The sequence below is a fragment of the Piliocolobus tephrosceles genome, chromosome 17, assembly GCF_002776525.5.
Source record: "Piliocolobus tephrosceles isolate RC106 chromosome 17, ASM277652v3, whole genome shotgun sequence".
NCBI lineage: Eukaryota > Metazoa > Chordata > Mammalia > Primates > Cercopithecidae > Piliocolobus > Piliocolobus tephrosceles.
In genome coordinates, this window is record NC_045450.1 from 10,730,674 (window position 1) to 10,757,276 (window position 26,603).

The following is a 26,603-nucleotide window of genomic DNA, read 5'->3' on the forward strand; positions in this document are numbered from 1 at the left end:
GAAATGCACGACAGCGGGTTCCGGTGACCACGAAGGCAGCAAAGGCGACGGAATGGAGGAGGTGCCTCACGGTGAGCTCGCGGAGGGGGCGTGGGTGGCTGGGCCAAAGTGTAGCGAGCTGCTCTAACTGTGGTCTTGTCTCTGCGCAGACTGTCCAGGGGCCGACAGCGCCCAGGCGGGCAGAGGGGCTTCATGTCAGGGATGCCCCAACCAGCGGCTGTGCGCTTCTGGAGCGGGGGCCACTCCAGACCCGGGTGAGAAAAGGGCAAGGCCTCAACAGGAAGTGAGAGGCGCAGGCCCGGAAAAGGCGGGGCGTGGGAGGGAGGGGGCGGAATCTGCAGAATGAGTGACAGAGGCGGGCTAGAAGAGATTGTATTCGGAGAGGGGTGGGGCCCAGAGGGGACGGGGCGTGGAAAGTGGGCAGGGTGAGGGCAGAGCTTGAAATGACTGACTCACAGGAACCAGGTCTTTAGAAGGCGAGCGCTAAGGACGTGGCGCGGGTGGAGGGGGGAGACTGACCGGCGTGGAGTCTAAAGGGACATAATTAACAGGGTCGGGGCCAGAGGTTTGAGTGACAGTAACCGACGGCGGAGAAAACAGGATAAGCTTCGAAGTCCGGGAGTCTTCGGACTTACATCCTGGCTCTGCCAGCTACTTTCTTGACACAATTTTTTTCCTTTTGAGGAGTGATTCTCCCATTCATTAAACAAATGTGTTGATCGCCTCGTAGGTATGGTGCTGTACTGGGGACACAGCTGGGGATCAGGCGTGGTCACTGCCCTAGTGGAGTTTAGCTTAACAGGGGGAACAAACACGTGAGCTAGCAACTAAACCACCACAGCTTTGAGTGCTGTGAAACACAGATTCGAGGATGAGAGGACCCTGGGAGCCTGCTCAGAAGGACCTTAAAAAGCAGGAGGCAGGAGGACATTCTTTTTTTTTTCTTTTTTTCCCCTCCTTTTTTTTAGACAGAGTCTTGCTGTGTAGCCCAGACTGGCGTGCAGTGGTGCTATCGCAGCTCACTTGCAACCTTCCTCTCTCAGATTTAAGCGATTCTCCTGCCTCAGTCTCCCAAGTACCTGGGACTACAGGCGCCTGCCACCAGGACCGGCTACTTTTTGTATTTTTAGTAGAAACAGAGTTTCACCATGTTGTCCAGGTTGGTCTCAAACTCGTGACTTCAGGTGATCCATCTGCCTCTGCCTCCCAAAGTGCTGGGATTCCGGGCGTGAGCCACTGCACCTGGCCAAAGGGGAGAATCTTGAAGGAGTTCAAAGAGAGACTTGGGTTTGATTCTTGGGTCCGTGCAGTGTGACCTTCAGCAATACTCCTAACCTCTCTGAGCTTCTGGTTCCTCATCAAAAATGGAGACAGGCGGGGTGCAGTGGCTCACGCCTGTAATCCCAGCACTTTGGGAGGCCGAGGCAGGTGGATCACTTGAGGTTAGGAGTTCGAGACCAGCCTGGCCAACATGGTGAAGCCTGTCTCTACTAAAAATACAAACATTAGCCAGCGTGGTGGTGCATGCCCACTCTCAAGGCTGAGGTGGGAGGATCACTTGAACCCGGGAGGTGGAGGTTGCAGTGAGCTGAGATCGTGCCACTGCGCTCTAGCCTGGGTGACAGAGTGAGACCCTGTCTCAGAGAAAAAAAAAAGAAGAAGAAGAAAAAAACAGATACCTCTGTCGATCCAATGGAGAGACCACACTGAGTCTCTACCAGTGGAGGTTTATTGGGCCATAGCTTGAGGGCATGCCCTGGAAAACACAAGTCACAGAAATCTCTGTGGCCTGTGCTCCCTGGAGAGGTTCCAGGAGGCTTGTGTTTACTTGTTTCATTAAAAGGGGAAAAAGCATGCAGGAAAAAGTAAGGTAGGCCTTGAGGCAGGTGGTTACATTCTTACGAGGTTTTAATTACTGCCCAGTATGTCTACGCTATATAGAAAATAAACATTCAAAAGAGGGAGTAAAGGAAAAATTAATTAGGCAGACGTCTCAGGGTAGGAGAGGAAGGACTGATCTCATCCTGTCTTTGTTCGGCTTGTGGGAAGATAAGCTTGTAATGGACATTGTCAGTGTGACATTCAACAGACATCAGTAACAGGGAAGGAGATAGACTAAGGTTACAGCCCTAAAGTTACAGTTGACATGTCCTTGTTTATGGGAGGATATTCATCTTCAAAGGTTTAGGGGCCAGCAAAGAAGTTCCTTAGAAGCAACTTGTGAGGGCAATTATCCCACGATGGAGATTCATGGGGCCTTTGGCCTTTTGCGGGGGTCTGGTTAACGTAGAATGCTTCAACACAAGGTTGGGAAGTGACAGCTTCCTGTTGACGGGGAGGAGGACAGCAGTATTGCGAGGTTTTCAGGCTTAACTTTCACTTGAGTTTGGCCAGTCATGAGACTTTTTATTTTCCTTTATACCTCATGTGTTGTTTTAAAGATTTGAAATAAGATAATTTCATTGATAGATAATGTGCCTGCTGTGTGTCAGAGTTTCTCAGCCTCGGCACTGTTGACATTTGGAGCAGGTTCACTGTTTGTTGTGGGGGGCTGTCCTGTGCATTGTAGGACATTTAGCACAATCCCTGGCCTCTACCCATCAGATGCCAGCAGTACCTCTCCTGTGACAATGAAAAGTGTCTCCAGGCTGGGCGCGGTGGCTCACGCCTGTAATTCCAACACTTTGGGAGGCCATGGTGGGTGGATCACTTGAGGTCGGAAGTTCAAGACTAGCCTGGCCAACAAAGAGAAACACTGTCTTTATTAAAAATATAAAAATTAGCTGGGCATGGTGGCAGGCACCTGTAATCCCAGCCACTTGGGAGGCTGAGGCAGAAGAATCACTTGAGCTCAGGAGGCGGAGGTTGCACTGAGCCGAGATCACGCCACTGCACTCCATCTTGGGTGACAGAGCGAGACTCTGTCTCAAAAAAAAAAAAAAACAAGAAAGAAAAGTGTCTCCAGACGTTACCAAATGTCCCTGGGGGATTTTGTCCCCAAGTTGGAGACCATTACTGTATGCAGAGTTCCCTTCTGGAGCTGGGAATACAGCACTGAAAGCTTCAGACAGCTACCCTCGTGGAGAGTATGTTCTAGTTGGGAGAGACAAACGTGTAAACCAATAAATGAGATACCTTCAAGTGTGATAATAGCCTTATTTTCTTCCCAACGCTTGTTTCTACCATTGACTAAGAGGTATTTCAGAGGATCCTTTTAAACAGCCCCAGGACTAGGACTAGGACTAGGACTTAGCTCTTTGTAGTTGACGGGAAGAGTGACATCTGAGGTTTGGTCAGGGACCTCATCCCCTGAACTTTGGCTTTCTTTGCAGCTATAGAGGAAATCAAAGAGAAAATGAAGACCGTAAAACACAAAATCTTGGTATTGTCTGGGAAAGGCGGTGTTGGGAAAAGCACATTCAGCGCCCATCTTGCCCATGGCCTAGCAGAGGATGAAAACACACAGGTGAGACCTCAGGAACCACTGGGAGATGCTCATTCTGTCTGAGGGTCGTGATGGCTACTAAATAACGGATTCCTGGGCCAGGCGCAGTGGTTCACGCCTGTAATCCCAGCACCGGGAGGCCAAGGTGGGCAGATCACTTGAAGCCAGGAGTTTGAGATCAGCCTGGCCAGCATGGCAAAACTTTGTCTCTACTAAAAATACAAAATATTAGCTGGGCATGGTGGCGCAGGCTTGTAATCCCAGCTGTTCAGGAGGATGAGCCATGAGAATCGCTTAAGCCCAAGAGGCAGAGGTTGCAGTGAGTTGAGATTGCACCAGTGTACTCCAGCCTGGGCGACAGAATGAGACTGTCAAAGAAAAAAAAACCAAAAAGCTGATTTCCTTAGACTAAGTTGAATTGGCCTCTTTGGAATCTCAATGCTGCAGAGAACAAAGAAATACCCAGTAGTCAAATGAAGCATTTCATTGGATTCCCTAGCCAAGAAAATGACTAGCAGATGTACATCTCTCCTTGCATGTGGATAGTTTATTACGTGACGTTCACGCTTCTTTTTCCTCTTCATTAACCCCTTTTTGCTTTTCTCTAAGCCAGGTACCTGCAAACTATAACCAGTGGGCCAAATCCAGCCCATCTCCTGTCTTTATGGCCTGTGAACTAAGAATGTTCACATTTTTGAAATGTTTTTTATTTGTTTGAGACAGGGTCTCACTCTGTCGCCCAGGCTGAAGTGCAATGCTATGATCAGGACTCACTGCATCCTCTACCTCCTGGGCTCATCAAGCTATCCTCCCACCTCAGCCTCCCAAGGAGCTGGGACAACGGGTGCTTGCCACCATGTCCGGCTAATTGTTGTGTTTTTTATAGAGATGAGATTTTGCCGTGTTGCCCAGGCTAGTCTTGAACTTCTGAACTCAAGGCATCCCTCTGCCTCGGCCTCCCAAAGTGCTGAGATTATAGGCGTGAGCTACCGCGCCTGGCCTAAAATTGCAATTTTTAAATTAGTACCTAAGTACCTACATATGATCCTTGATTTTGCCCACAAAGCCTAATAATATATTTTCTATTGGCCCTTGTGGAAAATTTTTGCTGGCCCTTATACAAGTTTATTCATTTCCACCCAGGTATACAGACGAGCATGAAAACTCAAATTACCCAGTGCTGCCCTCTGGATCTCAGCTTTAATAAAAGGGGTTGTAGGTCGCTAAAAACACACACTTTGGAATCAGACAGCCCAAACTCAGGTCCCAGCTCCATCTACACCAAGGCTGTGACCTTGGGCAAGTTACCAGGCTTACTCTTCCTCCATCTCATCTATAAAATGGGACTCCGAGGACTAAGTGAGATGGCACATATAAAGCACTTACCACGGGGCCTGACTGCTCAGTAGATGACTGTGATGGCCACCATTTTCATTACTTTATTTCACTAACTCAGTATGAAGAGACGATGATTATACTGCCTTAGAGATGAGTTTGTAGCCTACCCAAAGCACGGTACTGGGCAGATTCAAAATACACTTGTTGGGCTGGGCACGGTGGCTCACACCTGTAATCTCAGCACTTTGGGAGGCTGAGGTGGGCGGATCACTTGAGGTCAGGAGTTCGAGACCAGCCTGGCCAACATGGTGAAACCCTGTCTCCTGGGCGTGGTGGTACGCACCTGTAGTCTCAGCTACTCAGGAGGCTGAGGCACAAGAATCATTTGAACCCAGGAAGCAGAGGTTGCGGTGAGCCAAGATTGCCCCACTGCACTCCAGCCTGGGTAAGAGACCGAGACTCCGTTTAAAAAAAAAAAAAAAAGTATATAGATACATACACACACACACACACCCGTACCCATGCATATACTTGTTCATTCATCATTCTGTTGGTCAGCAATCTCTTGCCATTTGAGGGTCAAATTTGTATTGGCCTGGTGGGCTGGCCAAGAAATCTGCTTTCTCAGATTGTCTGTATTGTTTAGAATAACTTCGCTTTTCGAAGCTGTCAGGAATATTCCTAAACAGCTCACTGGAGATGGGCTTTCATCTCGCCACTTGCAAGTAACCACTTGTGAGTAGACAACTGTTTACATCATTCACTTTCATGTAATTACATTCTGAAGTCTTTGCTGCATGCCTGTCTAGACTTCGCAATATATAGAAGGAAAGCACACCATTCAGTGTGGAAATATGGCTAGATCAGCTGTATTTCTTTATGCAGTGGTGGTTTAAAAAAAAAAAAAGAAGTTAGCATTTAGGAAAGTGTGTTTTCCCCAGGCAGACCTACTCATGACAGTGACATCGCTATCTGCAAAGTGTCAACACATGGAAAATGCTGAATATGTCTTGATTAAAGTCAAGCAGCACAGATTTCTCCCTGCCCTAAATCCAGCAGGATGGTAAAACGTGCCCTGACCCTTTTCTGCCTGCCATCTGGTGGTCTGGTGGAAGCTTGGCTCTAACTCTATGCAAGACCATTCCATGTTAGTGCTTGAGGCAGGCAGGTGTCTGGCATCTCATTGGCACAAAGGGCCTTGGATCAAGAGACAGCAGAATTAGAAAACACCCCTGACAGGTCACAGGCTGCCCATGGGGTGTGTAAGTTGTGGTGAAGGCAGAAGGAGCCTCTGTAGCATAAGCCTGAGCCATGAGACAGCTAAGAGTCACACAAGAGCCAGGCATGGTGGTGAACACCTGTAGTCCCAGCTACTCAGGAGACTGAGGTAGGAGGATCACTTGAGCCTGGGAAGTCAAGGCTGCAGTGAGCCATGGTTGCGCCACCGCACTCCAGCCTGGGCAACAGAGTGAGACCCTACCTCAAAAACAATAAATAAATAACAAGTCACCAACCTCCATAAATTAAACTTTTTTTGTTGTTTTTTTTGAGATGGAATGTCATTCTGTTGCCCAGGCTGGAGTGCAATGGTACGATCTCAGCTCACTGCATCCTCTGCCTCCCAGGTTCAAACAATTGTTCTGCCTCAGCCTCCCGAGTAGCTGGGAGTGCAGGCGCATGCTATCACGCCCAGCTAATTTTTGTATTTTTAGTAGAGACAGGGTTTCACTATGTTTGCCAGGCTAGTCTCGAACTCCTGACCTCAGGTGATCTGCCCACCTCAGCCTCCCAAAGTGCTGAGATTACAGTGCTGAGGCACTGCACCCGGCTACCATAAATTAAACATTTATGATCTTTGTGATCTGAAAGGCAAACTGTCGTTACAAGGTCAGCACTAGGTGTTTCAGGACTCAGTGTGCAAGGCCCTCCTCTGGGTCCTGGGACTGCAGAGCTGGGAGGGGCTTTGACCCCGGAGCACTCGTCTCGCAGATCGGAAGCCCAGACAGCCAAGGCTTAGAGAGCAGAAGCAACTTGTGCAAGGACTAAAAGTTGGGACTAAATCCCTCTTCCCCTACCCTCATCAGGGGCAGTTTGGGGTGCTGGATAAAGGAAACACTTTGGATCCCAACAGCCCTGCAGCGTCTCTACCTTTTGCAGCAAACGCTGCCTCTTCCCATCAGCTGCAAACACAGGCCCAGAGGTCCTGCTATGGAGGAATGCAGGCACGTTGCTCTCAGCTTTGCTTCTCTGAGCAAACCTAAGCAGAATTAATTGGACAGATTTTTGGGGTAGTAATAGGATCAGCAGGAAGTCTGAACAGACAGGACCCAGGACCACCCTGGCCATCTGGGTAGCAGGAGCTTGTCAACAGCCTCCCGGGCCTGCCATGGGAATGAGTGCGCTAGATGCTTCTCGCATCGTTACATCATTTCGCTCAAGATTCACTCCCCACGGGAGTGAAATTCCTCTGAAGGGAATTGGTTAAATTGTTCCCTGAAGGAAAGGCATGGAGACAGTGTCGCTAGAAACCTGAGAGTATCGAGGAAAGTCTCTATCACAGTCATGGTGATAGTGTCATCTCCCCATGGATCATTGACACATCAGTCCCAAGTATCAAGGTCCTGAGAGAGCAAGTCAGGTTTTCTGATGCTGTCACTCTGCTTTGCTCCTCGGATGGCCCCGTAGAGGGCGCCTGAGGCCAGCGCTGGTCTGTGGATGGCATTTTCCCGTGCACCACGGGTTTGAGACAGTGCTGGGTGCTGAGGAAGTAGGAGGCTGGGTTTGTTGAGAGGATTCAAGAGGGAGGCAAGAAACTAATTTGGAGCAAGTTAAAAAGTGACCCGGAGGTGCAGCACTTTGGGTTTGAGTGATCGCATCTTTCAAGATGAATACTGGCCTTGTTCTCAGAAGGTTTCTGAAGGCCGTCTCAGACCTCCTGTGTCAGAGGGGAAGGCTTGGGGTGGAAGGGGTCGCCTGAAGCTGCACCCGAGTCACAAGCAAAGAACTTTTCCAGGTTTCCCATCTTACTTTAAGTCTCTGTTTTGAAAGCTTAGCCTAAACCATCATTCACCTTCAGGATCAAAGGAAAACAGGGCTTGATCAGGTTCAGCTAGAGGCTCCACTCTGGTCCTCCACAGCAGGCCCTGTGGTGTACTGGAAAGAGCCCCAGTTGGGGCCAAAAGACCTGTTTATGTCCCAGGTCTGTTCCCTGCTTATTGAACTGGTCCCCTCTGAAAGTTCAGTTTCCTCCTCTGTAAACCAGAGATAATGATACTTACCTTCTAGGCACATGGCCGCCTCAGCCACCCCAAGTGCTGGGATTACAGGCGTGAGCCACTGCACCCAGTCTGCAATATTTTTTTAATACATTCATATTCTGCTTAAATAGGCTAGATTTGGCTTGCATCTGAGGCTCCTGAACAAGAAAAGATGAGTTTGAGAAAAATTTAAGATGCAGAAACCAAGACTTGGTGAGGGAGTGAGCAAAGGAGAGCTGTTGAGGGTGGCTCCAACGTTGCCGTCTCTTGGCTATTCCATGTATTCTGTCACAGAAGCCAAAAAGGCGCTAGGCCCCTTTTCCTGCCTCCTCCAGCCAGGGCTCAGCAAACAGGGTCTGAGCTCAAGCCTCCAAGTGACTTGACGGCCAGGTCTGTAAGATCACCCTTGAGGAGCTCAGCCAGGCTGAGGGGTAGGGGAATGGGGGCATCAGTGTTTATGAACCTGGAGATCAGCGTTAGGAGTCTCTCAGGAGAATCTGATGGCTCCAAGTTTGACCCAGTTTCTGTCTTCTCCCCGTCCTCCTCTAACCCCACTCCCCTCCCAGTTGTGCGCATCTGGAGTGTGTGCATTCAGTTATGTAACCGCTTTGGTCTCTTCTTGTTCCCCAGGTTGCTCTTCTAGACATCGATATATGTGGGCCATCGATTCCCAAGATAATGGGATTGGAAGGAGAACAGGTAATAGCCGGTTACAGAACTCAGGAAATTATTCTCTCGAGGCAAACTCTGTAGCACTGAACTGTCAAACCTCAACAAAGAGGCATGCGGAGCCCATAAATGTTTTTTTTGTTGTTATTGTTTTGTTTTGTTCTTTTTGAGACAGGGTCTCACTCTGTCACCCAGGCTGGAGTGTGCAGTAGCACGACGTCAGCTCGCTGCAACCTCCGCCTCATGGATTCAAGCGATTCTTGTGCTCAGCCTCCCAAGTAGCTGGGACTACAGGGGCCTCCCACCATGCCCAGCTAATTTTTGTATTTTTGGTAGAGACAGGGTTTCGCTATTTTGGCCAGGCTGGGCTCCACCTCCTGACCTCTGATGACCGCCTGCTTCAGCCTCTCAAAGTGCTGGGATTACAGGCGTGAGCCACCGCATCTGGCCTGTAAATGTTTCTGTGGACATGAGGAGCTCAGATACATGCTCAGTAGTCCATCCGTCTACTTTTAACAACAACTGTGAGTTTTGGGGAGGGCAGGATTACATATGAAGTCTGTCTACACCATTGGAGAAGCATTGGTTTCGATGCTTCCTCAGAGGGGAAGGGAAACAGCCAGCGAAATGCAGAAGTAAGACACGGAAATTTAGCTCTGACTGGGAACCTTCGTCCAGGGCTTGGTAGGGGTCTCTACCCTAGAAGCACGGGAATATTTCTGCCCTTGTGGTCTCCCCTGGGGAACTGAGACTGCAGGGCGGGTGAGTGATGTGGGCTGGGGGCAGGGCCGTAGCAATCTGTGTAGTTGCTGGCCTCTTCTTGCTAGCAAGAAGCTCTCCAAGAGAGGATTCCCCCAAGGGCAGTGCATGGAAGCTGGGGCTGGGGGTGCTGGGATGTCCCAAGAGTCTCAAATTGGTTCTTTAATTAGTGCCCGGGATGCATTGATCCTGTTCTGGGGATGCAGTGGTGAACAAGGTCCATGAAGACCCCTGTCTGGGTGGGAGAAGGCAGATGCTAGATAATGTGAAACCAAGCCAGAGTGAGGGGAGAGACAGTAGGGCAGGGTCAGAGGGGCTGAGGGGTGGTCAAAGGTGCCCTCACTGAGAAATGGCATTTGAGCCGAGGATGACGGGAGGGGAGAGCTGGGGGAAGAGCATTCTGGGCTAAGGGAGCAAGTGCATGGGCCTCTGACGCCAGGTGTCCTTGTGTCCTCAGTGGAGTGACCAGTGGGGCTGGAGGGCGGCCCGAGGCAGATGGGGCCAGGCCTTGCAGGCACTTCTAAGGCCTTGGGGTTTGCTTCCGAGGGAGTAGGGAAGGAGAGCAGTATCACCCCTTGAGGCCTGGTCACATACCCCCAATGGATTTGGTAGCACACGCCCCAGTGAGGGTATAAGCTAGTGTCATCACACCTAAGGATTTCATAGAAACAGAAAATTTAAAAGAAAATAAAACAGAAGTTTTGCCGTTTTCTTCTCCTGCACTATTGGATCATCCTGTTTACCCCTCTTTTAAGACAAGTGGACTTAGCAAACGAGTATAAATAGGAATGAATGGTTTTGTGGGGTTTATTTTATTTTATTTTATTTTTTTGAGATGGAGTTTCACTCTTGTTGCCCAGGCCGGAGTGCAATGGCACAATCTCGGCTCACTGCAACCGCCGCCTCCCGGGCTCAAGCAATTCTCCTGCCTTAGCCTCCTGAGTAGCTGGGATTACAGGTATACACCACCACGCCCAGCTATTTTTTGTATTTTTAGTAGAGACAGGGTTTCACCATGTTGACCAAGCTGGTCTTGAATTCCTGACCTCAAGTGATCCTCCCGCCTCAGGCTCCCAAAGTGTTCGGATTACAGGCATGAGCCACTGCACCTGGCTGGGTTTCTTTTAATAGAACTTCAGATCAGTCACAGAGGACCGCATGTTGTGTGATTCCACTGACATGCAATGTACGGAGTAGGTCAGTCCACAGTGGGAGAAAGTAGATGAAGGGCCCTCTAAGGCTGGGAGGATGTGAGAGAGACTGGAGGAGGGGTGGTGACAGCTGAGGGGTATAGGGATTCTTCTTAGCGTCATGAAAATGTTCTAAAATTGTGGTGGCTGGGTACAGTGGCTCACACCTGCAATCTCAACACTTTGGGAGGCCAAGGCTGGCAGATCACTTGAGGTCAGGAGATTGAGACCAGCCTGGCCAACATGGTGAAACCCCGTCTCTACAAAAAATACAAAAATTAGCTGGGCATGGTGGTGGGCACCTGTGTTCTCAGCTACCTGGGAAGCTGAGGCAGGAGAATTGCTTGAACCCGGGAGGTGGAGGTTGCAGTGAGTCAAGATCACGCCCGTGCACTACAGCCTGGTCGACAGGGCAAGACTCCATCTCAAAAATAAAAGTAAAAAAACTGTGGTGATGGCTGCACCTTGTGACTGTACAGAAAGCCACTCATTCAATGGGTGAGTCGTGTTGTCTCTGAATCATGTCTCAGTAAATCCATTGAGAAAAGTAAGGCTTCATCATGAAAATTAAACTTTCAGTTTGCACTTTGTGTGCTGTTGGACACCTGCTGGAGGGAAGAGTTCGGAATCTTGTTGCCCCAGGGAGCTCCCCTTTGACCCCCAGCCCTTGCCCTTGGGGCAGCGGCTGGAGCTGATTCAGGACAGGTTCTGAAGTAGCTGTTTCACGAGAGCTCATTCCCTTCGCTCCTGTGCTTTTACAGAAGCCAGCTCCTTGCTCCACAGGTACCTGCATTTTCTCATCAGTCCCCAGCCGATTTTTATCACTATTTTAAAATACCTTAGACACAACATCATATTTGAACTTGAGTAACTTTTGTTCCCTATCTAGACACCCAAGTAGAGTTTCCAAATAACCCAGCTTAGGGCACAAAGGGAGTTGAGTTGCATCTTTATTACCCACACCCTAGTTGTTCACCTCCTTTTAGGAATTTCGTGGTACCACATAAGACAATGAATTGTATTTCATAAAACCATCTTCTTTCTTTGTACAATTTGTGCATGAAATGTGACCAGGGTACGTGATTTCTACTAACAAACATCGGTGCTCATGTTCACACAGGTTCACCAGAGTGGCTCCGGCTGGTCTCCAGTGGTGAGTTTTCACCTCTTTGTCCTATTTTCACAGTAGTGTGTGGTTGTGTGTACATAATGGGTTTGTGGTTTGTTGGTCCATGGGTATTTATTAGGGTGCTTTTCGAGGCACAGAGGATGTGATTAAATCCAGTGATTGGCAGGCTTTTTCTGTAAAGTGTAGAACGGTAAAGATTTTCAGCATGTGGGCCTACATTCCCTGCTGTCGTAGCACAAAAGTAGTAACATGTAACTTAACAACCAGGACTGTATTCCAATAAAACTTTATTTAAAACACAGATGGTGGGCCAGATTTGGCCCTGGAGGCCATAGTTTGTACATCTCTGGTTAAGAGAGCTAAGGAGGCAGGGTGCGGTGGCTCACATCTGTAATCCCAGCACTTTAGGGGGCCAAGCCAGGCAGATCACTTGAGGCCAGGAGTTCGAGACCAGCCTGGCCAACATGGTGAAATCCTGAATCTACTAAAGATACAAAAATTAGCTGAGCATGGTGGCACACACCTGTCATCCTGGCTACTCGGGAGGCTGAGGCAGGAGAATTGCTTGAACCTGGGAGGCAGAGGCTTCAGTGAGCTGAGATCGCACCGTGCACTCCAGCCTGGGCAACAGAGCAAGATTCCATCTCAAAAAAAAAAAAAAAAAAGAGAGTTAAGGAGATGACATTTACTTATTTTAGCTGAGTTCCCTGTCATTGCAGCCCATGGACATACAGTACCTCTTTCAAATCCCCCAACATGGTACCCCCTTTTTTTTTTCCCCCCAAAAATGATTTAGGATGCAAAGAGTAAATCTGCTCATAGGTCATATCGTAGTTTTGTCCTGGGGGAGAGCCTCACTGTGTGGCTTTGAGTAAAGCGTGTCTTGCCCTCCCCCTGTTCCCTCTGCAGTACGTGGAAGACAACCTGGGGGTGATGTCAGTGGGCTTCCTGCTCAGCAGTCCTGATGACGCTGTTATCTGGAGGGGACCCAAGAAAAACGGTTTGCCACTCTGCCTTTGTTTCTCACATTCTTCCACACGCGCTGTGGCTCCTGGCCTCATCTGCTCCCTGTCCTGCCAGTCTCAGCCTGCGGGACTTCACACTATATTATTTTTAAGCCTCCAATGCCTCTTTCTTCACTGGTTGAAAAGAGCTAATAGAAATACCAGTTTCCATTACATAATTGTAAATATCTTTTGTAATTCCATTACAAAATTGTAAATATCATAATTGTAAATGAAAAAATGTGTGTTTTTCTCTCCTTAAAAGCTGTAGAACCCTGGCCGGGTGTGGTGACTCACGCCTGTAATCCCAGCACTTTGGGAGGCCGAGGCAGGCGGATCCCCTGGGGTCAGGAGTTCAAGACCAGCCTGGCCAACATGGTGAAACCCTGTCTCTATCAAAAACACAAAAAATTAGCCGAGCATGGTGGCACATACCTGTAATTCCAGCTACTCGAGAGGCTGAGGCAGGAGAACCCAGGAGGCAGAGGTTGCAATGAGCCGAGATCATGCCACTGCACTCCAGCCTGGGTGACAGAGCGAGACTCTGTCTTAAAAAAAAAAAGCTGTAGAACCCCGAAATTATTTTTATCATAGTTTTATAGTGGCTTATTTGGGTCAGAGAGGTGAGATCAGCAGCAGGCTGATCTGGTACTGAGACTTAAGGTAATAATGTGAAAGTGTTATCAGGGCAAGCTTCAGCCTCGGCACTATTGATACTTTGAGCCAGATAAGTCTTTACTGGGGGAGGAGTAGACTGTGTTCTACATCATAGGGTGTTAAACAGTGGCCCTGGCCTCTACTCACAAGATGCCAGTACCACCCCCTACTCTATTTGTGACAACCCAAAATGTCTCCAGACATTGCAGTTCACTCTCAGTTGAGAGAGCCACTGATTTACAGCATAGACCAAAGGCACAAAAAGATCAGATCATGCTTCTCCTTGAGCTGGCCATGGTGGCACGCACCTATAGTCCTAGCTACTTGGGAGGCTGAGGTGGGAGGATTGCCTGAGCCTGGGAGTTCAGATCCAACCTGGGCAACAAAGCAAGACCCCATCCTTTAAAAAAGAAGGGAGTTGTAAGTACAGAAAAGAAAGGAAATAAGCACCCCCTGCGGATTTCTCTTTCTAGGCATGATCAAGCAGTTCCTCCGAGATGTGGACTGGGGAGAGGTCGACTACCTCATCGTGGACACCCCACCCGGGACATCGGATGAACACCTCTCGGTTGTCCAGTACCTGGCCGCGGCACGCATCGACGGAGCGGTGCTCATCACCACTCCCCAGGTGAGCGAGCTTCCAGCTGGGGCTGGGTCCACACCATGCTCCACACTGCGAGGTTTCTTTCCTGCCTGGCTCTCATACCCTGGTCTCACCAAGGCTCTTCCCAGTGTGTGTTCCACAGCTGCATCCAATGCGCATCTGCAGAAACCTCTTGTTAAAAACTTCAGCCGGGCACAGTGGTGCACACCTGTAATCCCAGGACTTTGGGAGGCTGAGATGGGAGGATCACTTGAGTCCACGAGTTCGAGACCAACCTGAACAACGTAACGAAACCCCATCGCTACAAAAATATAGTTTAAAATTAGCCAGGCATGGTGGCTTGTACCTGTAGTTCCAGCTGCTTGGGAGGCTGAGGTAGGAGGATCATCTGAGCCTGGGGAAAGGAGGTTGCGGTGAGCCATGATCACGCCACTGTAGTCTAGCCAGCACAACCGAGTGAGGCCTTGTCTCAAAAGATAAAAATAAGAAAAACTTCGTCTTTAGTCTAAACATTTGCAGCTGACGGTCATTCAACGATTTGTTTTTTTTAGTCCATGGATTAAACAATAGTGGGTCAAGAATGCTTTCTGAACTTTCGTTGAGGAAACTGGGGAAACCACCAGTGCAGTTATAATTCATATTGTGCTGCCAGTCCCTGTCAGCCTTGCCATGTCCATGTCTCAGGTCCCCCAGTCTACAGTGGATTTTCCATTTACATTCCAGAATGATTGAGGAAACCTCTCCAGTTTTCAACAGAACCAGCCAGGTGCAGACAGGGATTTCGAGATAAGCCACTGGGTGCCTTTGCTCCTTCCTTGGTGACACCCAGCGCCCCTCTGTAGCAGTCACCTAGTGGCTATTCCCCAAGGCCCATGGTGAGCCCGAGCTGAGGAGAGCGATGGGAAGTTTCCTGGCTATAACCCTGCAGAGAGCAGCTGCGGGCAGGACCGTGATGCTCTCCACCTCAGGGGCCTGAGACACCAAGGGCTCTGCTCCACGGTTACGCTTGACTTCCCTTCATGACGTTCTCCTCCACATCTAAGGAAGCCCAGCAAATGAGGTTTGATTTGATCTCACTGGCCAGAATCAATCAGGACGACCCATAGTCTTACCCTCATCCAGCACTCACTGAACTCTCCATGCCAGGCACCAGGGCAGTAAAAAGGCCTGGCCCTCCCTGGTGGCCCCTGTGGCTCCCTGAGGAGAACAGGTGCTGGACACACACATGAGGGTACAGCCATGGCCCAGCGGCCATGGGAAGGGTGTCTGGGTCAGAAAATGGTGACAGGGTTCGTGTCCGCTCTGGCATCCTGCAGAGAGGGAACATGGGGGCGGCGCGGAGGAGGAGGATACCAGCTGGGTCCCTGGACGGGAGGGAGGATGGCCTGGCCCGGGTGATGGCAGGGAGGGAAAGTGGATATGTCCTTAGGAATGTTTTCTGTCGCATTTTTAAAAAGTAGTTGGTTCTGGGTACAGTGGCTCATGTCTTTAATCCTGGCACTTTGGGAGGCCAAGGCAGGCAGATCACTTGAGGTCAGGAGTTTAAGACCAGCCTGGCCAACATGGTAAATCCCTGTCTCTACCAAAAAATACAAAAATTAGCCAGGCGTGGTGGTGGGCACCTATAATCCCAGCTACTTGGAAGGCTGAGGCAGGAGAATTGCTTGAACCCGGGAGACAGAGGTTGCAGTAAGCCGAGATCGGGCCACTGCACTCCAGCCTGGGTCACAGAGCAAGACTGTCTCAAAAAAAAAAAGAAACAAAGAAATGAGAGACTGAGTCGCAGCCCATTGACTTTCTAGCTGAACGCCTCTTCCTCTGCATCCCGCCTCAGTGCCAAGAGCCGAACAGGCATCTCAGGAAAAGAACAGACCCAAAGCTGTGAGCCTTTCGGGCTCACGTGAATGGTGAAACCCCAGGTGCTAAGAAGTCACTACACCTGACGGTGACAAACCACAGCAGGACTTGGGCACAGGGATCTGTGGTAATGTTAACTGGGGAAATAGGGAGCTACTGAGCAGTGTGTACACATAGTAATCACACTGTAAAATCTCAAGAGTTTAGAAGGAAATGCAAAGTTGTCCACATTGGGTAATATTCTTTGTTTTCTTTTAGTCCATAAAGTTGTTTGTGTTTATAATTATCTACAGCAGGGATCGGCAAACTTTTCTGTACAGGGCTAGATAATAAGTAGGCTTTGTGGACCCCACAGTCCCTGTCCCAGCCCCTCAGCTGTGCCACCGTGGCGTGAAGCAGCCACAGATGGTGCCTAGACGGACAGGCATGGCCGGTTCCAGAGGAACTTTATTTATAAAACCAGTCAGATTCAGCCCCCAGGCTGGGGTTTGCCAAGCTCTGGTCTAGAAAACAGTGGACACTCTGGCTGAATATAGTATAGTATAGAGACATGGAGTGTGTAGATGCGTTAAAAGGTCATTTTCAGATAGGCACAGTGGCTCATGCCTCTAACCCTAACACTTTGGGAGGCCAAGGCAGGAGGATCACTTCACACCAGGAGCTTAAGACCAGTGTGGGCAACAACCATCTCTACAAAAAATTGAAAAGTTAACCAGGCGGAGTAGCACATGGCTGTAGTCCCAGCTACTGAAGAGGCTGAGGCAGGAGGATTGCATGAGCCCAGGAGGTCGAGGCTGCAGTGAGTTAGGATCGTGCCACTGCACTCCAGCCTGGGCAACAGAGTGAGATCCTGTCTCTGAAAAAAAAAAAAAGAGTCATTTTTTTTTAGATTGATTTCTTGCTATTTGGCTGTGTGGGAAGTAAATAGCACCTCAAATGAACAGGGCTTAGCACTAGTAGGCACTAAATAAATACAGATTTGGCAAAGGGCATGTGTTAGTTCATTTTCACACTGCTGTAAAGAACTGCCCGAGACTGGATAGTTTATAAGGGAAAGAGGTTTAACTGATTCACAGTTCCGCATGGCTGGGAAGGCCCCAGGAAACTTATAGTCATGGTGGAAGGCAGAGTAGGCACATGTTACACAGTGGCAGCAGTGAGAGAGACAGTGTGTAGGAGGAACTGTCAAACACAAAACCATCAGATCTCGTGAAAACTCACTATCACTAGAACAGCGTGGGGGAAACCGCCCCCATGATCCAATCACCTCCCACCAGGAACTGCCCTCAGCACGTGGGAATGATGGGGATTGCCGTTGGAGCTGAGATTTGGATGGGGACAGGACACAGAGCCAAACCCTGTCAGGGCAGAAACCTCTAAGGCTTTACGATTGCAGATCCACTGCACTGCAGCCACCCCTCGGCTGCACAGACATTCCCTTTCTCGCACTTTGATGCTGGAATCACTGGTCTTTTCACCTTCACAGGAGGTGTCACTCCAGGATGTCCGGAAGGAAATCACCTTCTGCCGCAAGGTGAAGCTGCCCGTCATCGGGGTGGTGGAGAACATGAGCGGCTTCATCTGTCCGAAATGCAAGGTGAGGGCGCGTGCGGCCACCAGGCGAGCCCAACAAGATCCTGCTCTCATGGTTGAGGAAACAATCGAAGGCTGCTCTGCAAACTGTTTCTGCTTTCCCCATAATTTTGGGAAGTGGAATCACAATTAAAATCCCTTTCTGCTGACTGAAGGAAAGTTCTTTTGGTGTTAAGTGTTTCACATTCAAAATAAGCCTTTTTTTTTTTTTTTTTGTAAGTTTCTTTAAAATGTGGTCCATCCTTGTGATTCTACAAAAAAATGATGTTTCCTCCCCTTTGAATTTGCTTTGCAGAAAGAATCTCAGATATTCCCTCCCACGACCGGGGGTGCGGAGCTCATGTGCCAGGACCTGGAGGTCCCTCTCCTTGGCAGAGTGCCCCTGGATCCACTCATAGGTGGGTGACTCCCATGTGGGGCGGGACCTCCCTCCTCGGTCAACCCCACAGGCATGGTTCGGGCACAACGGGGGCAGCTACGGAGAGGGGCAATGGAAGGAGGAAGGTCAGTGGGGCGCTGGAGCCAGACCCACCCTCCAGCTGGCACCCCGAGAGGCCACCGGGAGAGGCCGAGACCTCTGCGAGCAGGTCGCGGGAGCAAGCAGGCCTCAGGCAGAGGGGTGAGACCTGGAAGAACGGGGTAGAAGTTGGTGAGGGTGCTGGTGGCAGGGGACTGAGGAGGGTGCCCAGTAGAGGGGTGGCTCCAGGGAATGGGCATGGCATCCAGGTTACAGAGAAGGGCAGCCTGAGGTGAAAATCCCTCAGGAAGGGGCCCAGCCTCCTGTGTCCTGAGAAGTCAGCATCGCACAGATGAGGCCCCTTTGTCTCCAGCACTGGGACAGACGGGAACGCGGATCACTCGCCTGCGAGCAGGGGCCAAGTTCCCGACAAATCCTCTTAAGTGCCTGGGTCCCCCGGGATCCCAAGAGATGCCCACTCCCTGAGTGGCCCTGGGGCTGAAGGAGGGACGGGGATCACATCTCCACCCACATGCCTGCAGGGCACCCACTCGCAGCGGAGCACCGGGCAGGGCCTACACTCGAAGCTGCTCCCGCAGCAGGCTGCTGTCCCCCAGGACCGCAGAGCCAGGCGGGCCTCCATCACTGTTACTGCGGCCCACACTGTGGCTCCTGCCGGGGGTCCAGCACTCGCCTTTAGGTCTGAGGGGAGAACAGATAGAGAAGGCTGGAGGGGAGGCCAGGGTCCAGGAGTGCCGGCTGCACCCACACCTCGGAACTTCCACTTCATTTGTCAGGGAACCAAGGCCAGTGAGAGGTGTCTGTGCGGGGACGGGAGCGAGGGGGACAGGAGAGAGGGGCTGGGCAAGGGGCGGGGCAGGTGAAGAATGCTCTGGCCAGGAGGCCTAGTGCTTGGGGAGAGGGCAGGGAGAGCCTGGAGACTGGGAGCGCGGAAGCCACGTGGGGAGCCTTGGGGAAGGGCCTGGCTGCAGGGGGAGAATAGGAGCCTGTGAGAAACAGCTAAGTGTCAGTGTCAGTGAGTGTCATTGTCACGTGCCTGGGAGCAGGAGGCTCGGGGGCGGCTGCTCTGGGATAGAGGTTCAGGATGAGGCCCTGGGTTCTGGCGTTGGTGTAGAAAGGAAGGGACAACACGATAGAGTAAGTGACGGCATCTGAGGGTTGAGTTGTCCCTGCTGCCAGTACAAGCCACCTGGAGGAGGGTCCGTCCCTCAAAGACAGTGAAGCAGGGGTGGTTGAGGGAGGCCGGGCCTTCTGGGGTGCTGTGGATGAGGGGCTTGGGGGCTCAGGTTGTCAGCAGGCTCTGGGGTCCGTCAGGAGAAGGTGGTTCGTGTCCATGCAGTTGAGTGTTGAAGCCACAAGACGTGGACAGGATTGCCAAGCGGGAGCCGGGAGGACTGTGTTGGGGGACAGCTGCCTTGAGGAAGTGGTAGGGGAGTGAGGTGCGAGGGTCACTCTGCAGATGGGAACAGCCCGGGAGAACGCCAGAGACGCAGTGTGCCCAGGAGACTGTGTCCCCAAATCCTTTTTCCCTTATTCCCACATCCCACAATACTTCTCTGGCATGTGATTTCCCCAACAAAATACAGAAAAGTACAGCTGCTTTCTCAACCTTCCCCAGCATTATAAAACACTCACCAGGCAGCTTGTGCAGTGGCCGGAAGTGGTGCTGAGAGCTGCCCTCTAAGGCCCCTGAAGGTAGTCGGGCTGCATGAATGGATGTGATTGGAGACGGGAGCTTGCAGTAGCCCAGGGCACATCCACTCCTGCCAGCCTGCACCTCTGCCGCAGTTCAGCTCTGCCGAGATGGGATTGGTGGGCAGGACATTTATCAGGGGAAACATCTATGGGAGAAAATGACAGAGGAGAGTGTTAACCCACGATGAAGGAGTGGGGGAAGGAACGTATCAGCCCGCAAAAGCATCTCAGCCCATGGGAGTATCTCAGCCTGCTGGAGCACCTCAGTGTACTTTACTTTTTAGCATCTCAGTCTGCTAGAGTGTGGCAGTCTGTTGAAGCATCTCAGTCTGCTGGAGTGTCTTGGCTGCTGTCAAGGAAAGCTGGGCACAGCCACCAGAGCATTTCTGAGCCCACTTACCCATCAGAGGGGCTGCATCTCCCAGAAATGTGCCTGCCCGAGTGCCATGCTCAGCTCAGCCACTAGCTAGGAGCAGCCTGGGGGCAGCATTGCCTCCACACAAACGTGATGGATTTTGGAGCCTGGCAGCTGCTGCCAGAGATCCAAGAGGTGTGTCCTTATGGCCATCACAATTGCCACATTTTCCTATATTTAATGAAAAGCTAGAAATCTATATCCTTACCCAAAGTCTCCTGATTACTAAATGATGGCAACTAACTCCATTAAATACACACACACACACACCATGCTCTAGCCTGGGCAACACAGGAAGACACCCCGTCTCTAAAAAAAAAACGAAAAAACAGTTCACCCATTGTGGTGGCATGTGCCTGTGGTCCCAGCTACCCAGGAGGCTGAGTTAGCAGGGTCACTTGAGCCTGGGGAGGTTGAGATTGCAGTGACCCTGATCACACCACTGCACTCCGGCCTGGGTAATAGAGCAAGACCCTGTCTCCAAAAAAAAAACCAAAAACAATGGCATGTTTGCTTGCTGACCCACCCAAATATGTCCATGGGCCCAGCCACAGGCCTGCCATTGCCATTGTCTGACAGATCAGGAAGTGACCTTGGGGCCCTCTATTAGATCCTGATGTGGCTTTTCTTCCAAAGAGCCACAAACCTCCATCTTCCCACCTCCCTCACACCAAGCCCTGGTATCGGCCCTGGTCTTTCCTTTCAGGGCCACTTTTCACAAAGAAGCAAAGTTCCAGGCGGTTCACAAGAGCTCATTTCAAAGCAGAGGAGCCGCGGGTGACAGCTGCGGGGCTCGTTCTGAGCTGAGAGCATTAAGTGCCTTCCAGTGGGCCTGGTCCTGTGTGTCAGATGGCACATTGCGGAACCTCACCTTGAGGGGAAACCACAGATAGCAAGGCCAGGGAGTGCCACAAAGGAAGGGGTGGTTAACACTGTCACACACCCAGGAGGGTGGAGTGTGAGGGCCAAGCGACAGACACACATCTGGCAAGGTCACTGGGGACAGAGTGGGGGCAAAGCCACCTTCCTAGGAACAGACAGGAGGACATGACGACAGCACTTCAGTCCCCTCTGGGGACATGGTGGCAAAATTGCAGATGCCAGCACTCTGGTGCTGTGGGTCCTGGCCCCCATGTGCTGAGGATCACAGGAAGGGCTGGCCTCAGCTCCCTGCTTCGCCACCACTAGCTATGGGACTTGGGCTAGTCATTTCCCCTCTCAGCCTCCATGGCCCCGTGTGTAAAATGCAGGTGACAGTGGTGCCTAGTGAGGGATCTGCCAGGGTGGAGAGAGGATGCCTGGGATCTCTTGGAACAGGGCTGTGCTCACACCAGCTGGTCTGATGATGATGCCCATTCTTGGAGAGGTGGGAGCCCAGGGGGAAATGCAGTTAGGATGGGAAAACACTAGAGCATATTTGTGTGTTGGGGGCTGGGGAGCCCTCTGGGGAAGGGAGACCTGGGTGAAAATCAGGGACAGAAAGTACCCCCAGCATGAGTATTCTGGGATCCCCAGCCTCCCGGGTCTGGCCCAGAGAACGTGCACTCTAGGGGCCTCCCTAGTAAGTTCCACATGGTCTCATGGGCCCGGTGTTAACGGCGGAGGGTGTCCAGGTTCTTGGCACCTGGAACAAAAAATTGGACAAAACGCACAAAGCGAGGAAGGAATGAAAGGATTTATTGAAAATGAAAGTAAACTCCACAGTGTGGGAAGGGAATGGGCCTGAGAATAGGGGCTCAAAGGCCCCATTACAGAGTTTTTGTGTTTAAATATCCTCTACTTGGGGTACGTCCTATATAAATGAAGAGGATGAAGTAAAGTTACAGAGTCATTTATGGCGTCCGTCCTATGGAGAGGACATTTCCTGTTATGGCTCAAGTGCGAATTGGCCTTATGTTCCCTGCCTCCAGACCCTCTTTTCCTGCCTCACTGGGCCATCTGGGCTCCCCATCTCCCACCACCCTCTCCCCACAGGCTTCTTCCCGACTTGGACTTCCCTGTCCCACACGGCAGCACAGTAGTGAAGTTGAGGAAATGGTAGGTGCAAGGTAGGAAGTCCTCCTGGGGTTCACCTGAGGCTGGTGACGGGACATGGGCAGCGCAGTCACTTGGCCCTGTTTCTCCAGCAGCTCAGGGCCTGGAGAGTGGGGAGAGCAAGCTGATGGCAGGTCCACCCACAACCGGGGGCAGGTAGGGCAGACTGGGGGCGAGAACACCCCCAGTGACTCCAAGGCCCCTGTGTCCTGGCTCTGGGATAACATGGTCCTAGAGAAACCTGGGTGTGCATAGGAGGGGACTGGAACAATAGCCACATGGCAGGGAAAGACTAGCAGACGGATGGACACCAGCACAGATGACCTGGAAGATAAAATTATACACAGACAAAGCAGTGGGCAGAATGTGTGTGTCATGTGCTCGTATTTTAGGTATATGAGTGTGTGTATGTGTGTGTGCACACATGCGAATGTGCACATTTATATGTGCATAATCTTTCTGGAAAGACACCTAGAACACTAGTAGCCCTTTTTGGACTTGGCCTTTCACGCCATATCCTTTTGTATTCTGTACTTTTTTTAACCATGTACATTCATGATCCTTTTGCTCAAAAGCTAATCTCTTAAAATACAGACTCCTGGGCCCACCTGGAAGCTGCTGAATCAGTTCTCTGTAGGGCCCTGGAACCTGCATTTGCTGTATGCCACCTGATTCTTTAGCCACGCTGAAATGCTGGCTGGGGACCCTGCTGGAAGGAAGGTCCCAGAGACCCCAGTGGCCTTTTCTACATTGTTCTTCATTACGAGTGAAGCGGGCTCAAGATATTCCCATTGTCACCAGCACAGAAAGAGCCCCAAGATCTTGTGGCCACTCTGTTTTCCTCTTGGACTGAATTGTCTTCCATTTGTTTCTTTTAAGGTAAGAATTGTGACAAAGGCCAGTCTTTCTTCATTGACGCCCCAGATTCCCCAGCCACGTTAGCCTACAGAAGTATAATTCAGAGTAAGTATTTCCATGAGTACTAAATGCAGATGCCTGTGGGGCAGGAAGCAACATAAAGGAGCCAAGGGTATGGGGGGTGTGGAAGGATGGGTGGGTGGTGGGGTCTGCAATGACCACACAGTGGCCTCCATAGCCCAGGAAGCCAGGAGTCCATGAGAAATCTCTCAATGTGTGAGGATTGTGAATTAATTCATAGTTTAAAAAACACGGTGAAGGTGAAATTGATGGCTTAGGAAATACATCCCAATAAAGCGATAAAGTAATTCATTTAAAAAAGTAACTGATAAAAACAAAAAAACAGGCCAGGTGCAGTGGCTCCCATGGGGAATCCCAGCACTTTGGGTGGAGGAGGCAGGCAGATCACTTGAGGCTGGTCAGGAGTTCGAGACCAGCCTGGCTAACACGCAGAAACACTGTCTCTACTAAAAATATGAAAATTAGCCAGGTGTAGTGGTGCTCGCCTGTAGTCCCAGCTACTCAGGAGGCTGAGGCAGGAGAATGGCTTGACCCTGGGAGGCAGAGGTTGCAGTGGGCCGAGATCGCGCCACCGCACTCCAGCCTGGGCGACAGAGTAAGACCATGTCTCAAAAAAATAAAAAAAAAGAAGTAAAAACTTTGGTTAGCCAGACCAAACCCACGTGCAGCCAGTGGCAGCCATCAGAGGCCCCAGAGTGAAGGCACAGGTGTCAGTGTTTGTTAAAGCTGCGGTCTCCAAATTTGTGGCTGGGTTTTACTTGCCTAGAAAAATGATGTTGAGGGTAAGGAAACAGCATTCCCAGAATCCTCCATCTATAGTTGGGCCGAGGAAGGCCTCAGCCATGGTTATGACTCTGATGGGCAGTGTGAGGTATTCCGGTCACTTTCAAAGACTCAGGACATCACAGACACGGGCTTTTTATGGAACTAGCCAGAGGATTCCAGCCCCGTCAAGACACGGCCCTCCCCAGCACAGGACGGGGCTGTCAAGGGGTGGACAATTCTTAGCACTCTATGCCTGTCGTCTTGTTTTCCAGGAATCCAAGAGTTTTGTGATCTCCGTCAGTCAAAAGAAGAGAACCTCATCAATTCCTGAAATGAGAGAATGTTCAGAACCAAGCAGTTACCAAGTGAGGTACTCCCTGGGCAGCACGTCCAGCCAGACCCGACCAGCTGCGGGACGGGGTGGGTCACAGCAAAAAGAAACCAGATGCTGGCGTGGTCCGAAGCCACTTTCGCAGAGACACTTTAATCATCGAGTATTTGTACACTTTTCCTTAGAACATATATAAAGGGCATTCTCTACAAACGTGCCGTATTAAGAATAAAACCCCCTCCTCAAACCTCTCCCCCGAGGCCTATTTCACGTAAAAAACAAACGGGTTGTGGGACCATGGGATTCTGCTGTGTTGGAAGCTTAGTCGATTGTAGAAACTCCCACTTAAGCCATTTCTGCCTCTGAAGATAAGAAAGCCTAGAGAAGAACCAAAGGGGGGAGTGTGCGGCTTCACTGCAGAACACACAGGCATGTTTTCAAACAGCAAAGTCCAAACGCTCTTCTTCAGATTGAGGAAAAATCTGAAAGCGACAGAGCTCACGCTGGGGTTCGTTCTAAAATCACTGCATGTGGCGAAGCTGGGTCAAATCAAAAAGCCCTTGAAGAGTCCTTGAATCACCCAGTAAGACAGAATTTGGGGTCTGTGTATACACCCTGTGTAGTAATATGTGCACAGTATATCCAGTAATGTCTAGTGTCATGCAAACCAATATTCAGGCTTTTAAATTATAGAAAAAAGAGACACAGATGTAAACTCTACAGTCATCCTCGCTGCCATGAGGTGCTTGCTGTCTTTGAGACACACAGGATCTGAGACCAGCTGGAAGAAGAGTAAATTCCTGTTTTCTCTCCACTCTGGGACACAGAAGTGGGTGGGTGGAAAACAAGAACAAATCCCCTTGTTCTTTCCCTCCCTTGTCTCTTTTCCCTCCCCACCCTTCCCTAGGACCACACATATGGTCAGATTTGCACATGTTCAGTGTGAGGAAGGTGTGACCTCACACCCCACCCCCCAGCTCCTCACCCCAAGGGCTATGAGGCTGCAAAGCCCAGGGCAGGCCCATTGCCCACTCTGCTTCTTGCCTGGTCCCGTACCAGGCCACCCCAGGGAACAGGGGAAGCCCCCCCAAACCCCGGGCCCCTGTGCCTCAAGAGCTGCATTTTTCAGAATTCCCCAGCCCCTCCACACGGGTGCCACGATCCATTTCTCACCTAATGCTGGTGAATCTCCAGGCCCTCAAGGCCCGGCTTCTGAAAGTCACCTGGGCAGGCCTGCAAGGGGAAAAGTCAACCATGGTTTTCTGTCCTTACACGCGAGTGGGGCAATCCTGCTGATGCAAGGCCAGAGAAAACCCACCAACTACAGAAAACCTGCGGAATTCGTTGCTTGATGTCTTGGCATAAAGCAGCACTGTTCAAATTTAAGATGGTTCAAACCATTTCAGGACGAACCTGGTCAAATTTCAAAGACCTCCTATCTCTCACTTTTAGAAATATCTGTTAAGTTTAAAAAAAAAAAAAACAAAAAACAAGCCTGGCATGGTAGCTCACGCCTGTAATCCCAGCACTTCCGGAGGCCAAGGCAGGCGGATCACTTGAGGCCAGGAGTTTGAGACCAGCCTGGTCAACATGGCAAGACCCCGTCTCTTCTATAAATACAAAAATTAGCCAGGCATGGTGGTGTGCACCTGTAATCCCAGCTACTCAGGAGGCTGAGGCAGGAGAATCACTTGAACCTGGGAGGCAGAGATTGCAGTGAGCCAAGATCATGCCACTGCACTCTGGCCTGGGAGCAGAGGGAAACTCCCATCTCAAAAAATAACAATAATAATAATAATAAAAATGGAAAAACCGTTTGTGACTCTTAATTCTATAGTTTTAAAAATCACTGAAAATAATGGCACTCACAAAAGGACAAAAACTATAATTGCACTTAACAGGAGGTCCTAGGGCTGTGAAACCAACAGACTCAGAAAGCAGAATGCTGGTTGCCAGGGCCAGGAGGCAAGGAGAAGGGGGAGTTAATGTTTTACAGGTACTGAGCTTACGTTTTGCAAGATGAGAGCAGTTCTGGAGCTGGGTGGGGTGAAGGTCGCACGACAACGTGGTTATACTTAATGCCACAGAATGATACACTTTAAAATGGTTAAAAGGCTACATTTTATGTAAATCTTACAAATAAAAAACAAAACTGCTAGGCACAGTGGCTCACGGCTGTAATCCCAGCACTTTGGGAGGCCAAGGCAGGCGGGTTGCTTGAGCTCAGGAGTTTAAGACCAGCCTGGGCAACACGGCAAAACGTTGCCTCTACAAAAATAATTAATAATTTTTTAAAAATTACAAACTTAGCCGGGCATGGCGGTACACACCTGTAGTCCCAGTTACTCGAGAGGCTGAGGTGGGAGGATTGCTTGAGCCCGGGAGATGGAGGTTGCAGTGGGCCGTCATCACGCCACTGCACTCTAGCCTGGGTGACAGAGCAA

The 26,603-nt window shown here is 50.5% G+C and overlaps 2 protein-coding genes across 3 annotated transcripts in view; one reads left to right on the plus strand and one right to left on the minus strand.

Moving 5' to 3' along the window:
• On the plus strand, positions 1 to 24,410 carry NUBP1 (nucleotide binding protein 1). 2 transcript variants are annotated; one of them, XM_023231108.2, is made up of 11 exons: positions 1 to 71; positions 150 to 254; positions 3,333 to 3,466; positions 8,671 to 8,739; positions 11,779 to 11,811; positions 12,697 to 12,787; positions 13,922 to 14,076; positions 17,396 to 17,506; positions 17,798 to 17,900; positions 23,004 to 23,087; positions 24,101 to 24,410. In XM_023231108.2, the coding sequence occupies exons 1-11, from the start codon at positions 53 to 55 to the stop codon at positions 24,157 to 24,159; spliced, it is 963 nt and encodes a 320-aa protein (XP_023086876.1). In that variant the 5' UTR covers positions 1 to 52; the 3' UTR covers positions 24,160 to 24,410. The 2 variants fall into 2 exon arrangements, with proteins under 2 accessions (XP_023086876.1, XP_023086877.1); XM_023231109.2 differs by lacking the exons at positions 17,798 to 17,900; positions 24,101 to 24,410 and having other exon boundaries at positions 23,004 to 23,066.
• TVP23A (trans-golgi network vesicle protein 23 homolog A) overlaps positions 23,607 to 26,603 on the minus strand; it is a 52,083-nt gene continuing 49,086 nt past the window's right edge. Inside the window, exons 7-8 of the mRNA XM_023231110.3 lie at positions 25,333 to 25,392; positions 23,607 to 24,155 (exon numbers count right to left, since the gene is read on the minus strand). Coding sequence (XP_023086878.1) covers positions 25,333 to 25,392 — 60 coding nt within the window. The 3' untranslated portion in view covers positions 23,607 to 24,155. The remainder of the gene's footprint in view (positions 24,156 to 25,332; positions 25,393 to 26,603) is intronic.